The sequence below is a fragment of the Centruroides sculpturatus genome, unplaced genomic scaffold (assembly GCF_000671375.1).
Source record: "Centruroides sculpturatus isolate CEXI.00-Female unplaced genomic scaffold, Cexi_2.0 scaffold599, whole genome shotgun sequence".
In the NCBI taxonomy this organism is placed as follows: domain Eukaryota; kingdom Metazoa; phylum Arthropoda; class Arachnida; order Scorpiones; family Buthidae; genus Centruroides; species Centruroides sculpturatus.
Genome location: NW_019384829.1, coordinates 183,643 through 198,548, shown reverse-complemented (window position 1 = coordinate 198,548; position 14,906 = coordinate 183,643). Strand labels below are relative to the sequence as shown.

Sequence of the window (14,906 nt, the reverse complement as noted above, 5' to 3'; positions counted from 1 at the left end):
GGAATGGAAAAGCTTGTCCACAGATATGACAAATGCCTCAATCTTCACAGTGATTATGTCGAAAAGTAACCATGTTTATACCTAACTTTTGGTAATAAATTCATTTTGTTATTTACACTTGTCTTTTTTTATGGACCATCGGAACTTGAAAAAAAAAAAACAGCCTACGTATATACAGCATTCTTTTAACGTAACTATAGAGCATTTGGAATCAGACACAATTCACACATAGGCCCAAATCGTGTATAATTGATAACAAATATAATTATCATTTTTCAAAAATCCGGATATCGAAAAGGAATAACTTCAATAGCTAAAAATTGTATATCGATTTTATTGAAACCACAGAAATTATTAAACCCTATTAATCTAATCTAATTAGATTCCAGAAATCATATGGATAAATGAGTAGACAAACGAAGGAGAGATTAAAGTCGGATGCATAGACTAAAATACAATTTCAATTCTCTAGCTGTTTTATTTTTTTTTAAGAAAAATTTTATGATTAATGTTGTGTATACAACACAATAGAATTTGATTTAATAAGAAAATGTACGAGAATAACTTATACAGTTTCAAAATTAATTGTTAAATTGTTTTAAATATTTCAGATAATTATACTAGAAACATCGATACGTAGACGTAAGTGGTATTATATTAGTAATATAATAAATTTTAGGACTATTATTAATATTTAATAAAATCAAACTTAAATTACATCTGAATTTAATATTAATAAAATTACTAGACATAGAATCTCAATAAATTCCAAATCTATTTTAAAATACTGTATGAACTTGTTTATCCTACGTTATGTATTGATAATATAAAATTTTATTTCTGATTTTGAGTAGTTTGTTTTGCATTTATGTAATTGCTTTTATGTAAGAAGGAAAAAAATACATTGCAATAATGCAGAAGCGAATTATATTTAAAAAAAACAAACGTATTTGAAAACTAGACGAGATATTATTTAAAATAAAAATAAATCAAATTTATAATTTATATTATATTTAAGATTTTATTTATAATGCAAATTATAAATTTTATTTTAAAAAAGGATAAATTTATTTGATTCTTGGATTTTAATGTAAAACATAAGTTTTATCATATTGGAGTTTTTATTAATTCAATTATTAAAATATTTTCAATTGATTGAAACTATAAAAATGAAAACAAATAGTTATAAATTTATTTTCATCTAACACAAACATACATATAATAATATATTTGGAACGGATATATATTTATGTTTATAATTACGTGGCTTATATTATTATATAATTTATGATATTGTTTTCATTTCAACGAGATTGGAATTAAAATTTGAACCTACTATATACTGCACGTATATATTAAATGCGTTAAGTTAAAATAACTTAAATGAAAGAATAAATAGCGAAGAAAATTAAACGAAATATTATAATATAAAAACAAAAGTTTATTTTGATACATAGAAAAAGCATATTTATTAGTGTTGCAACGAATAGTATATTAGGCCAGGAGCGTGGCCGAATAGCCGAATATTCGGCCATACTATTCGGCTTGATTAACGCACGTACGAAAATTGGCGCGCAAATCGCATTATGGCAAGGACCCTGCTCTCTATTGGCCCACTGTCACTACGCTTCGCCAATCGCGTTAATTCTTGACAGTTGAAACGGACTAGTGTTTCTCAAACGGGATCCCGGTTGTTTTTTTAACTCGGGAAATATCCCTGAAATCCCGCAAATTTCTTAACAATTCACTTTTTTTTTCTTATTTTGTGTTAAGGTAAAAAACTTTTGCAAATAAAAAGCATAATTATCTCATTCACTGTCAGAATTTGTATTTATTAATTTTAAACCTACCTATTAGTTTTTTTTTTTTTTTTAATTTTTGCTCGTTATGGCATGTCACAAATGGTCGATAATCAATACGTAGCTTATTTGTGCCAGGACTCTGAAAATTCTTTACTTGTCAGAACCTGTAATATATGGAATAATTGTGCTTACGCTGTCTTAATTTTTAACCATGCCCAGTAGCTTCAATAAATGCGTAACGCCAGATTGTGCAAATTGGGCAAAGATACAAACGAGTATAAAGTCTGCAAGTATGAAGTTTTTCTTCATAAACCTGATTATTAAAGCCAAACGAATTGCCGAATTATTGAGCTATAAGCTTGATGCCGCTATTAAAGCAGCCGAGGTAGACAAATCAAAAATACTAGAGAGCAAAAGAAGTACTACAATCTCGAAAACAAACTCGAAATCTTCCAGGCTACAGGTGAAAAAACACATAATATCTGTCTTCTCTTAAATGCATTAAACACTATTCCAATCACATCAATTGAATCGGAAAGGGCATTCTCGGTGGCAAGACTTTTCATTACTAAAATAAGAATTAGAGTGAGTTATCGGAGTATTGACCATCTTTGCTTTTTAAAATCTTATAAAAGTTTACAATATTTTGTATTATATTTTATTTAAAAAACGAAAATTACCTTCTAAGTTATAAGTTTGATCTAAGTTCAATTTTTAATTTTTAACTCAATTCAAAGCATTTTTGTTGTTGTTGTATGCATTTTCTAGTAAACTTTAATAAATTTTTTTCTATTTGTGAAAATTTCTACGTAATTCAAAGGTAATTTTTATTATATATCTTACACAGCATTATTAATATGATTTTGGATGATACAGAACTTTAAAATTACTTTAAAAAAATGAAAAATAATTATACCATTTAATTTCAAGATATTTTGTATACCTTAAAAATTGATTCTATCCTGGGATTTCCCGGGATCCCGGGAAACAGTTCACTTTTATCCCGGAATCCCGGGACAAGCAAAAGACCGGGAAATGAGAAACCCTAAAGCGGACAGACACAAGCGTCATGGCAGTATGTGATAAGTGTGATATCAAAAGTGTGATATCAAATCAAGTGTGATATCAAATCAAGTGTGAAATCAAAAACAATGAAATGACCTACATGTGTAAATAACAGAAAAAGAACAGAGAAGGACCGCGAAGTGAAAATGTGAAAAATAAATATGAAATTGAGTTGGTAGCGTAATCAAACAAGTCGAAGCAGCTTATTGGAGCGAAATTCGCGGCCGTCAATGTCAAACAATTGTTGTCATAGACTTCGGAAATCTAAATGCTTGTAATGAAAGTCCCTTAGCGAGCATGGGCGAAAGCCTGGGGCCGTTCGAGCTACCAAGCTGTCTCGAATATGTGAAATCATAACTGTGACTTATACCGACGTCCTATCTGTCTCTTTTCTCTGTTATCACCAGCTTATGAGTCACGTAATTGTAAAATGGGAAATCTACGACGGAAAAGTGACGAATCGAAAGTATCGTGAGTGCGTATTATGATGTATGCATAGGCATACGTGGACTAGAGCGATAGAGGAAACAGAAAGGGAAGAGCAAAGACAAGTGCTTAAAAAGGATAAACAGGGTTAGACCCTCAGATGTGCGACGATTCTCGAACGAATAGGTGTGTACGTGTACTTTGTAATTATAAATTGTGAATACATGTGACTAATATTATTTTCTTTTTTATTTTGTGCATGTTATAAGTTATAAATAAATATAAACAAACAACACTAACCCGATAACATTAAATCTAAATACCAAAATGATTAATTTACTGTGTTTTTGTTATTTCTTACTCCTGTTTTTAGGTATTCGGTATTCGGACGAATAGCGAAAAATGGGCCGAATAGGCCAAATACCGAATAGTAACCGAATATTCGTTACATCACTAATATTTATTAATTGATTATTTTATTTTGTAAATAGTAAACATTTTAGTTTAGAACATTTGCTATTTACATGAAAAAACGTGAAACATTGAAAATATTCTGGTTGTCCGGTTATAATAAATAAATAATCATTGAAAGGTTGTCAAATATTTTGTAAAAAAGTTGTAAAATATTGTACAATAATTTATACGTACTTTTAACTATTTGTATGTATGTTTTCTTACCTTGAACTAACAGATTACCAACTTGGTTCCATTTCGGAGCTAATTTTGCTAATATGGTATAAATCAAGGCTTGTTTGAGAGAAAATATAGTGACATTTTCAGTACTTACTACATGTAATTTCATATGTAATAAATCTGATTTTATATCCGAATAATTCCAGTCTTCTAACTATAAAGAATAAATTAATTAAATACAATATAAATATTTAATTATTTGCTTATATTTTTATATTAGATTAGATTAAATCATTTTATAGACTTATAATATCATAGTAATATAAGTAAATCTTTAAAAAAAATTAAATTTTAATTAAAAGAAACAATCTGTACAAACATTGAAAACCAGGGCACATTAAAAACTGTAACAACGTCGGCTTTTTTCATTTATTTTTAAATTAAATATAATTCTTTTATATAATGCAACACAAGGCAAAGTTGCAAAGTTAATGTTATGCTATTCAATAGATCAGGAGTCACAGCAGTGACTACCCGCCAAGTAACTGTCACTGACTGACTACATACAGTATACAAGAATCACAGTTGCCGATTTTCGGGGTCGATTTCTCCGCCCCCAAATACCTAAATAATTTCGAATATCTCTTTAAAAAAGAAAATTGTTTTCTTAGGTAGTGAGCAAAATATCAATTGACGTCATCTAAATTGTCAAATTTTTACTTGGAGAAATTTTTTTTACATCTCAGATGTTTTTGTTTGGATTTTATATATACAGCATGCAAAAGTTTATGTAAATACAAGAAATAAATGTCTCAAAAATTTAAAAATAGAAGATTGGAAATCTGGTAATTCTCAATAAAAGTTGCTAACTCAAAATAAATAAATAAATAAATAATCATGAGATAATCATTAGCTATCTGTTGGACCAAATAATTTATTTAAGGCATTGGAATATATAAAATTTGATTTTCTGTTTTATAAGATAGAGAATCTAAATCTGCTCGTAAAATGTATGAGATATCAAGAAAATTTCAAAAAACTTGAAATTAAATGCTAATAGAAAGAATTTTAAAATGTTATATATGCTGATTTTAAAATCTTTATGTTAATTTATTAATTGTTTATTAACACATGTTTTAGTAATTTAATATTCCTAATATTATTAAATTATTATTAATTAATATTCAATCTTAATATTCTTTTCATAAATATTTTCCATAATTTTAACAGACTTCAATGGAGAGGACATATCAAATCTTGAAATTGTAACTTATTCGGAGTACTGGACATTGGAATTAGATCCACAAATATTGTAAAAATGTTATTACTGAAATGTAATATTTAAATTTAGATAATTATAGAAAATTAGCATAGCTTATCATATATAATCGTATAACTAATCAAAAAGATAATTTTACTATTTACACGAATAAAATGGCCATTTTAGATTCAATTTATGTAATTTCTTTTATTTTATTTTTTTACGAAAATATGACAAAAACCGTTCAGGTATTTGAAACAAAATTATTTCAGATAAATGGTATATTATATGCCTGATTTTTGATATAACTATATCTACATTAGTAATTTTTTATGAATAAATATAGGCCTATATATATATATTTCTATTCATTCATAAAAAGTTACTAATGTAGATATAGGCCTAGTTATATTAAAAATCAGATAGATATAGGCCTAGTTATACTAAAAATCAGATACATATAGATATAGTTATATTTTTAATCGAAATGTAAGTTCATATATATATATATATATATAGGCTACAAATTTACATTTCGATTAAAAAATAATGAGTAATCTAAATAATTTTGGAAATTAATTATACCGGTTTGCAATTTTAAAAAAATGAAAAGTTTTTCTAATATTCACTTTGTCTCTTTATTCACTTTTTTCATAAATTTACAGAAGCTAAAAGAACCACGAGTTAAATTTCAAATATAATAATAGAGGAGTTTGTAATTGCAATCTTTTAATATAAAATTAAATCATTTTCATCTTTATTTTACATTGGCCGTGAACTTGAGAATTTTAACGTTGGTGGTACTTAAATATAAAAGAATGTGCATTAGCATATGATTTTAAATATGTGTATTTAAAATCATATGCTAATACCTTCGCTAACTTCTACCAAGCAATGTTACTATGCCGCTGTTATACTATGCTATTATTGCTTTTACATAAACTGAAAATGCTGGAAAGTATAAATTTTTTATTAACAATATTATCTATTTTTGAATGAAAGTCTTTAAAATTCTAATTTAAATACAGCGAATAGCTAAAATTGCTTACTGAAATTAAAATAAATAGCCTGAAATACCAGCTTACAGTTCATTTTCAAAGAAAATATATTATTGGGCATTCAGCGAACAAAAAGTATGTGGTGTTTTATGCTCAGTGCTATGAAGTTTGCTAGACGTGTTCGGTTAACCGACAGATGTAATAGTGATTCTGAACTCACGAGTGTAACGTTAAAACATTATAAGCGGTATATTTCTGTATTTGTAATTCATTTTGTTCTTCCACATGTAGTGATATAATGAAAAATTTTTCGTCAAATTTTAAATTTAAATTTTCACTCATTTTTATGCACGTCAGACGAGGAAAAATGTGCAGTACTAAGGTGATTTAACGCAGCGGATTAATTATCCGCTTGAACAAAGGCGGACTGCTTTAACAAAGCGTTGACAGTAACGTCTTATTCGCTCATTAAAAATGTATTTCAATTTAAATATGCAAAACTCAAAATCATTCGAAGCTGTTTTGAAGATGTCTTTCTTTAACGCAGAAAATGTAAACAAATGGTTGCTTAGCAACTTCTTTTTCTTGTAGTTATATAAATATTTGTAATTTTTTAAAAATTTCATAAAAACATATTTTATTAGATTTTTAGTTAACAAAACTTCAAAAGATTTTTCCGTCTTCCTGCTAACTTAATTTGTCATGCTTTAGGATTCGTAACTCCTAAAACAATTCTCGTTCAAACACTTCAACAGACTTAAATATTTTTAATAAATATTTATTTCCTCACAGAAGCTGATAATTTATTACTTTAATCTTTTCTTCATGTCAATCTTTTTTCCTTTTTCTCATTGTTCCTACATATACAGATTTTTCGTTCCTTTATTCAAGTCCTTCAATTTTTTATTACTTTGTAACACAGAAAATAAAATAAAATTTCTCCTAAAAGGTATCTCAGTTTCTGTTATACCTTGGATCTTACTATCATCAAATTACGGTATTTTTTGTAAAACAGTGTAATTTTTACATCATACGTTAATACAATATTTAGATATATAGATAACAGAAAATTTTACAAATTAAATTTAAAAAAATAAAAACAATTGTTTGTTTTCAAACAGTTAAAATATGATCATTCCAATTTTAAGGGGGGGGGGAAATAAAATGTAGAAATATAAAAATTAAATGTTATATATAAAACAAAAACTTACTTTCATAATTACTGAAATCATAGTGTCCAATTCTAAAATAGGCGATGCCAGAATTTCACTTCTTCTAAAAATAATTTCTCTATAAAAATGTAGACATCAAAAATAATTTAAATTACAAATATTTTAATATAAAACTGTATGCAAATACATATATTAACTATTTTCATAAAATAAGTTTAGTTTAGATAATTTTTTGCAGTAGTGTTTGATTATCGTGCTACATTTACTTATTTATTCTTTCTATACTAAAAGTAACAATAGAAAACACGAAAACACAATAAGCAATAAAAAAATTATTTCGAATTACAGTAGAATATTCGTATTCAAGTTGATAAGGAAACAGATAACCTTAAACTATTGAAAACCCGAAGTATACTGAATATATATACAGCGGAAAACAATAAGATTTTAAGGTTTAGTAATATAATAATAATAATAATAATGAGGATGTTTTTTGTTTGCTATACATTCCTAGGCCGTTCGACCAACTGCTACGAAACTAGGCAGATACATTGACATAAGTTAATGTCGTACTGTACATCCCATCCCAAAGTACCGATCGGATTTCTATAAATCAATTAATTTCTATCTACATTCGATTTGCTGTTGGCAAAATTTAAGAAAATAACAAGCTAAATATAATTCTTACAAAAAAATATCATTTTAAAAAATATATATTATATTCACTTAATTACCGCAACATTGATATAGCGCGAAATAGACGCTCTATATTATTACTGAGACAGCTAGCATGTAGTACATTTAAATATATGATTTCCAAGGGGGGAAACAAGAGTTCAATGGGAGCCGAAATGTAGGTTTTGCAAAATGCATGGGAGCCGCAGTTCTGTACTTTTTTTATTCTGTATCGCAGTTCTGTACCGCGATTTTATTATATAATATAAATATAATATAAAACAAATATTGAATTTTTAATAAACACATTTTCACAAAATTGTGGAAATAAAATTGTAAAAATAATAATAAAAAGCAGAAATTAACACTTTCAGCAAGAGCCGCATGTAACTCAAAACGAGCCACATTTGACCATGTCTGTGATATTCTGTACTATACGGGACAAATGAAAATCATACAGTATCTCAGTATCTGAAAGTATCTGGCCGAAAGTATAACCATATCATTGCACAATGCAATAAATTGAATGCTGATGTTAGATATTTCGGTGTGCTTACAATTTTAGTGTATAATGTCTATCACCAGGGGCGGATCTACATAGGGACTAATAGGGCTTAAGCCCTGGGCCCCCAAGTGTCAAGGGCCCACAAAAATTAAATTATTATCATAAATTTTTAACACTTTTTCATTAACAATGAGCACTTATTGTATAGAAAAAAATAGTTAATATTAATAATATAATAATAATGACAATTTATAGTACTGTATTACAGTATTTGTATTAACAAAAAACGGGGCCCCATTGGACTTCAATAAGCCCTAGGCCTCGAAAAACTTAGATCCGCCCATGCTCATCACACTTGATTTGAATTACCCAAATATGTAATACAGTATTACGCGTTCTGATAGTACTTCGAACTATACGAAACCCTGAGCTATCAAGACTCTTCTGTACTGTACAGTGTGNTAAAAATTTCAGCCCGCCATTGTGACGATGTCACAATAAATAATAAATAGGCGATGCCAGAATTTCACTTCTTCTAAAAATAATTTCTCTATAAAAATGTAGACATCAAAAATAATTTAAATTACAAATATTTTAATATAAAACTGTATGCAAATACATATATTAACTATTTTCATAAAATAAGTTTAGTTTAGATAATTTTTTGCAGTAGTGTTTGATTATCGTGCTACATTTACTTATTTATTCTTTCTATACTAAAAGTAACAATAGAAAACACGAAAACACAATAAGCAATAAAAAAATTATTTCGAATTACAGTAGAATATTCGTATTCAAGTTGATAAGGAAACAGATAACCTTAAACTATTGAAAACCCGAAGTATACTGAATATATATACAGCGGAAAACAATAAGATTTTAAGGTTTAGTAATATAATAATAATAATAATAATGAGGATGTTTTTTGTTTGCTATACATTCCTAGGCCGTTCGACCAACTGCTACGAAACTAGGCAGATACATTGACATAAGTTAATGTCGTACTGTACATCCCATCCCAAAGTACCGATCGGATTTCTATAAATCAATTAATTTCTATCTACATTCGATTTGCTGTTGGCAAAATTTAAGAAAATAACAAGCTAAATATAATTCTTACAAAAAAATATCATTTTAAAAAATATATATTATATTCACTTAATTACCGCAACATTGATATAGCGCGAAATAGACGCTCTATATTATTACTGAGACAGCTAGCATGTAGTACATTTAAATATATGATTTCCAAGGGGGGAAACAAGAGTTCAATGGGAGCCGAAATGTAGGTTTTGCAAAATGCATGGGAGCCGCAGTTCTGTACTTTTTTTATTCTGTATCGCAGTTCTGTACCGCGATTTTATTATATAATATAAATATAATATAAAACAAATATTGAATTTTTAATAAACACATTTTCACAAAATTGTGGAAATAAAATTGTAAAAATAATAATAAAAAGCAGAAATTAACACTTTCAGCAAGAGCCGCATGTAACTCAAAACGAGCCACATTTGACCATGTCTGTGATATTCTGTACTATACGGGACAAATGAAAATCATACAGTATCTCAGTATCTGAAAGTATCTGGCCGAAAGTATAACCATATCATTGCACAATGCAATAAATTGAATGCTGATGTTAGATATTTCGGTGTGCTTACAATTTTAGTGTATAATGTCTATCACCAGGGGCGGATCTACATAGGGACTAATAGGGCTTAAGCCCTGGGCCCCCAAGTGTCAAGGGCCCACAAAAATTAAATTATTATCATAAATTTTTAACACTTTTTCATTAACAATGAGCACTTATTGTATAGAAAAAAATAGTTAATATTAATAATATAATAATAATGACAATTTATAGTACTGTATTACAGTATTTGTATTAACAAAAAGCGGGGCCCCATTGGACTTCAATAAGCCCTAGGCCTCGAAAAACTTAGATCCGCCCATGCTCATCACACTTGATTTGAATTACCCAAATATGTAATACAGTATTACGCGTTCTGATAGTACTTCGAACTATACGAAACCCTGAGCTATCAAGACTCTTCTGTACTGTACAGTGTGTTTAAATAAAATTCGAATTGTTTGATATCGTTTCTCGTAATATTAATTTAAATTGCTGCTGCAAGAAACAATATCGAAATTTTTCAATGCTCACGCTACTACTAATAAAATATTTCATCAGAATTCACGGCAGTGAATTCGGTGAGAAAGACAAACCTTGAAAACGAAAAACAAAGCGAAAATCATAGCAATATAGACAAAGAAAACGGTAAAAACGAAAAAAAAGAAGAATAACCGCGAATTATTTACTGTAATAGTTTACATTACAGTAAATAATATATTTCAGTTAATATTTCAATCATTTAACTTTTCATTTTTTTTCAACATACTATTTTGCCATTCGATGTAAGTACTGTACATTAGTAATATTAACCAGATTCGTATTTGCCCGAATCCTAGCTTATAAACTACTAAAATAATTAATCTACTTAATACTTCAAAAATTATTTTTGAGTTAAGTTAAATTACATACATTATATTTGAGTTAATTATTTTTATTAACTCATTTATGTTTTCAGCGATGACTTTTCATCACTTTTTACTAAAAACTTACAGTTTATTTTTATTTCATAATTTATTATTAACTTTTCTATCATCAAATCTACATTTGAATATTATTCTGATAGGCATTAACGTTCTTGTTCGATAAAGCGACATTTAATGACAAATACTGTAGTCACAGTTATTACCTTTGTGTCATTTTAAACATATCAAATTTTTTTAATAAAAAAGTAAATTTTCTGTCGTTGTTTCTTGTATTGTCAATGTTTTTGAATTAATGTAATTTTCCATATTATTCATATAATATATTTTGGTCATAAAACAGTTTTCAATATTTTATTGAACACCGAGTAGCGGAAAAAGTGGTGAAATTTGGTATATATCGACATATTTGTCTAATCTCTGCAAAAATTATTGCCAGAGAATAGCAAATTTCCTAAAATATATGTCATAAAAGATTTATTATTGAATGAAGTCGCATTAACTATATGGAAACTTCCGATATATACCGTAAGTCACGTTACTTTAATTGAAAATTTTCCCTGAAAAGTGTTAGATAGATGACTGGCACGACTCTACTGTTAAAGTAAAAGTACGATGTACAGGGCAAGACACTACAATACTAATTTGAGATGGAGAGCATATATTTTAAATTAAATACATTAAAAATATGATTAAAATTTGCAGCCCGCCATTGTGACGATGTCACAATAAATAATTACTCGTATTATAAAATTTTCGTAAAAAGAAAAGAATTGTAATTGCAGTATATAATATATAACAAAAAATCTATAGTTTCTACTCTTATCATCAAATTTTATATAATATTTTATATAATGATTGTGCTGTGATTTACTGCAATTTAAGGTTGTACTATACAAAAATTTTAATATAGATATCGATGCTGTAAACATACTGTATGTCGATTTTGGTTTGATGTATCGGATATCAGCATAGCACTACTGTAAATAAATAAATAAATAAATAAATAAATAAAACTTAAAAAGGAAACAATATTCTGATAAACAAGAAAATGTGAATATAAAACAAATTACGCGTTTTTAATTATTTTATTTTATCGATTGCTAGGAGTAGCAAACTCTAGAACACGACGGCCAATGTAATAGATTTATTATATATCCAGATAAATAATTTTTTAGGCTTGAATCAGGATTTTCAGAATTTTTAATGAGCGATTGGGATCCATTTCTCGTCGGCCTTTCTCCCCTGTATGAATTTAACTGAAATGTATCCATGATCGGCATGAGAAAGATGTATCATGAGTTTGTCCAAGCTAACAATTAATTCTTATCCGTAGAGCAGGAAGAATTTTTAAGATTTCAGCTAATAGTAGATTATTTGCATTTTCATTAGGTATAATAGGCCTATAGGTAATTAAGCAAGTATTATTATTACTTTTCCGGCTCTGTTATATATAACAGAGGAAAATATGGCAATCAGTCAAAAAAGACCCCAAGATTTTTATATTTGTGTGTGTGTCTCTTTTAACCAATTTAAAAGCTTAATAATTTATGTAATTTTTGTCAAAAATTTTTGAAATTTTGCTGGGAGGTTTGAGCATTAGGAGGATTGATGCTATTAAATCTTAGTGATTAAAGGTCGAGAGGATGAAGAGATAGAGAGGGATCGTGTGTCATATCTCAAACAGGGTCGAACTTAATGACGATTTTACTCGTTATTAGCATTTACAATTTTCTATATAACTCATCCCACCTTCAAAACTAAGTTTTTTTGCCATTTTATAATAATCAAAAATATAAAATGATTTTTAAATAAAATATCGTAACAGATGGCGCCACAGTTTTAAATGTTGTCGGGAAAGTTAAGCAACTCGTTGCTGAAAAGTTTCTTTTTTTTTTTTTTCAAAAATTAGTTTACAATGTAAAATTAATAGATTAAATATTAATATAGTAAATTAAATTAAATTCTATTCAAGTAAAATCTTTCCTATTTTTACAATTAAATATTTAAAAATAATAAATCACATAGACTATTTTGTTTAAAATATTAACTTACCGACATTTCTGGATTTTCTTATTATAATAATTATCACTGTTAATAGAAGACGTATCGATTTTTAACTTTATCCCGATTAATTCGTCCAGATTCGGTGTTGTAATAAAGAAGACCGTTTTGTTCGAATCGTCCATTTTAAAGCCCGTCGTCTGCTTTTTTGAGCATGCGCAAAAAAACAAACAGACGATAAATTTCAAATCGTAATCTAATTTATTTATTTATTTATCTCATTTTGATTAAATATTAATACACACATACATAAATATATAAATTTTATGTATATTTTAAATCTGAAAACAAACATAATATTATTTGTAATCTATGTACTGTACAGTACATTAGCAAATTATATCATATATGCTTTCGAATTTAAAATATTAATAATATTTATGTATTTATATGTAGTAATAATAATAATTATTATTTACGTTTTTTTAATAGTTAATTAAAATAGAATCTAATTAGAAAATAAGAAAAGTTTTTTAAATTTGTCGTCTGGCTTTTGTGCGCATGCTCAGAATGATATGTAAGTAAATTATTTTTAATTTCAGAAATTCTCAATGAAATTTAATTTAGCAGTTTCTATATTAAATCGTTAACACCGAAATTAACAATACAACATTGAACTCGATACAATTTAGTGTGCCTTGATGATAATTATAAAAGCCATTAGATAACTGTATTTAAAAACGAGATAAAAGGCAATCCAATAGTTCGGTTCTTTTCCTATAAATGAGTCTAAATCGTCCTTTATTGTGCCACCTTATAATGTTTTTGGTATTTGTTTTATTTTTGCTCAATCATAATTACATTTACGAAACACAGACCTTTTATGGGTAATATAAAGTTTTAACGAATTCGATATCAGCATTTTAAACAGTAGTTGATCTAATGGTTGTATTCAGTACAAATTTGTTTCTATCATATTTAAAATGGATGTAAAGAAGAATGATAAATATTTTGTCTAAAGACTAGAATCGATATTATAAGTACAGTAGTAGCAACGAGAGCATTAAGAGTCAATGATATGGTGTTTATTTAGGTCAATAAACAAATAAGAATTTGAAAATTAAATACTTTAGAAATGAATTATGACTAAATTATTTTCTTAGTGTTTACTCAAATTGGACCATTTCGGTATTTCCATATTGATTTATTTTGAAAAATGGAACAATATGAAAATTATAAAAATGTTCCATTCTGTTAACTTTAATTGTTTATGTAGCAAGCAATAACAAAAACTAGAAAACTTCCAGCAAATTTCTCTTGAATAATACATCTATAATATTATGTAAATGTAATTTGGATACATTTTAGTTAAAATATTAAATTATGCATTCAATAAATTACATAAATTACCAATTCCAGAGTAATTCAATCTCAAAATATGCAAGAACTATTCACGAGAATAATGAAATTAACTTCTCGTACAATTGACGAGAAGTTTTCACTATACGCTTATTATTTCTCGATTCATATATGAAAAACTTCGATTTTGGAATAAGTATAAATCACACCTTTCTTATGCAATAAGATATTTTATTACAGACATATATTTCTTTTTAATACAAATTACAAATTAAATAATTCATCCTTCCATCATAGTTTTAGACTTTATTTACATTACGTTGAAAGTATTAATTTCGAACCTTAACTCGTTCAGAGATTCCAAGACTTTACTGTAAGGAAGAAAAAAAAACTATAGAATTAAACTTAGAATCCTACAAGCTAAGGAAAATATTTTAGCACGTAAGCATC

At 27.2% G+C, this 14,906-nt stretch overlaps 1 protein-coding gene across 1 annotated transcript in view; it reads right to left on the bottom strand.

Annotated features, from left to right (window-relative positions):
• The window catches only part of LOC111630072 (uncharacterized protein C18orf63-like), a 31,293-nt gene extending 17,970 nt beyond the window's left edge, over positions 1-13,323 (bottom strand). The window contains exons 1-3 of the mRNA XM_023374091.1: positions 13,149-13,323; positions 7,397-7,475; positions 3,972-4,140 (exon numbers count right to left, since the gene is read on the bottom strand). Of these exons, the coding sequence (XP_023229859.1) occupies positions 3,972-4,140; positions 7,397-7,475; positions 13,149-13,282 (382 nt within the window). The 5' untranslated portion in view covers positions 13,283-13,323. The remainder of the gene's footprint in view (positions 1-3,971; positions 4,141-7,396; positions 7,476-13,148) is intronic.
• Between the last annotated feature and the right edge of the window lie 1,583 nt (positions 13,324-14,906).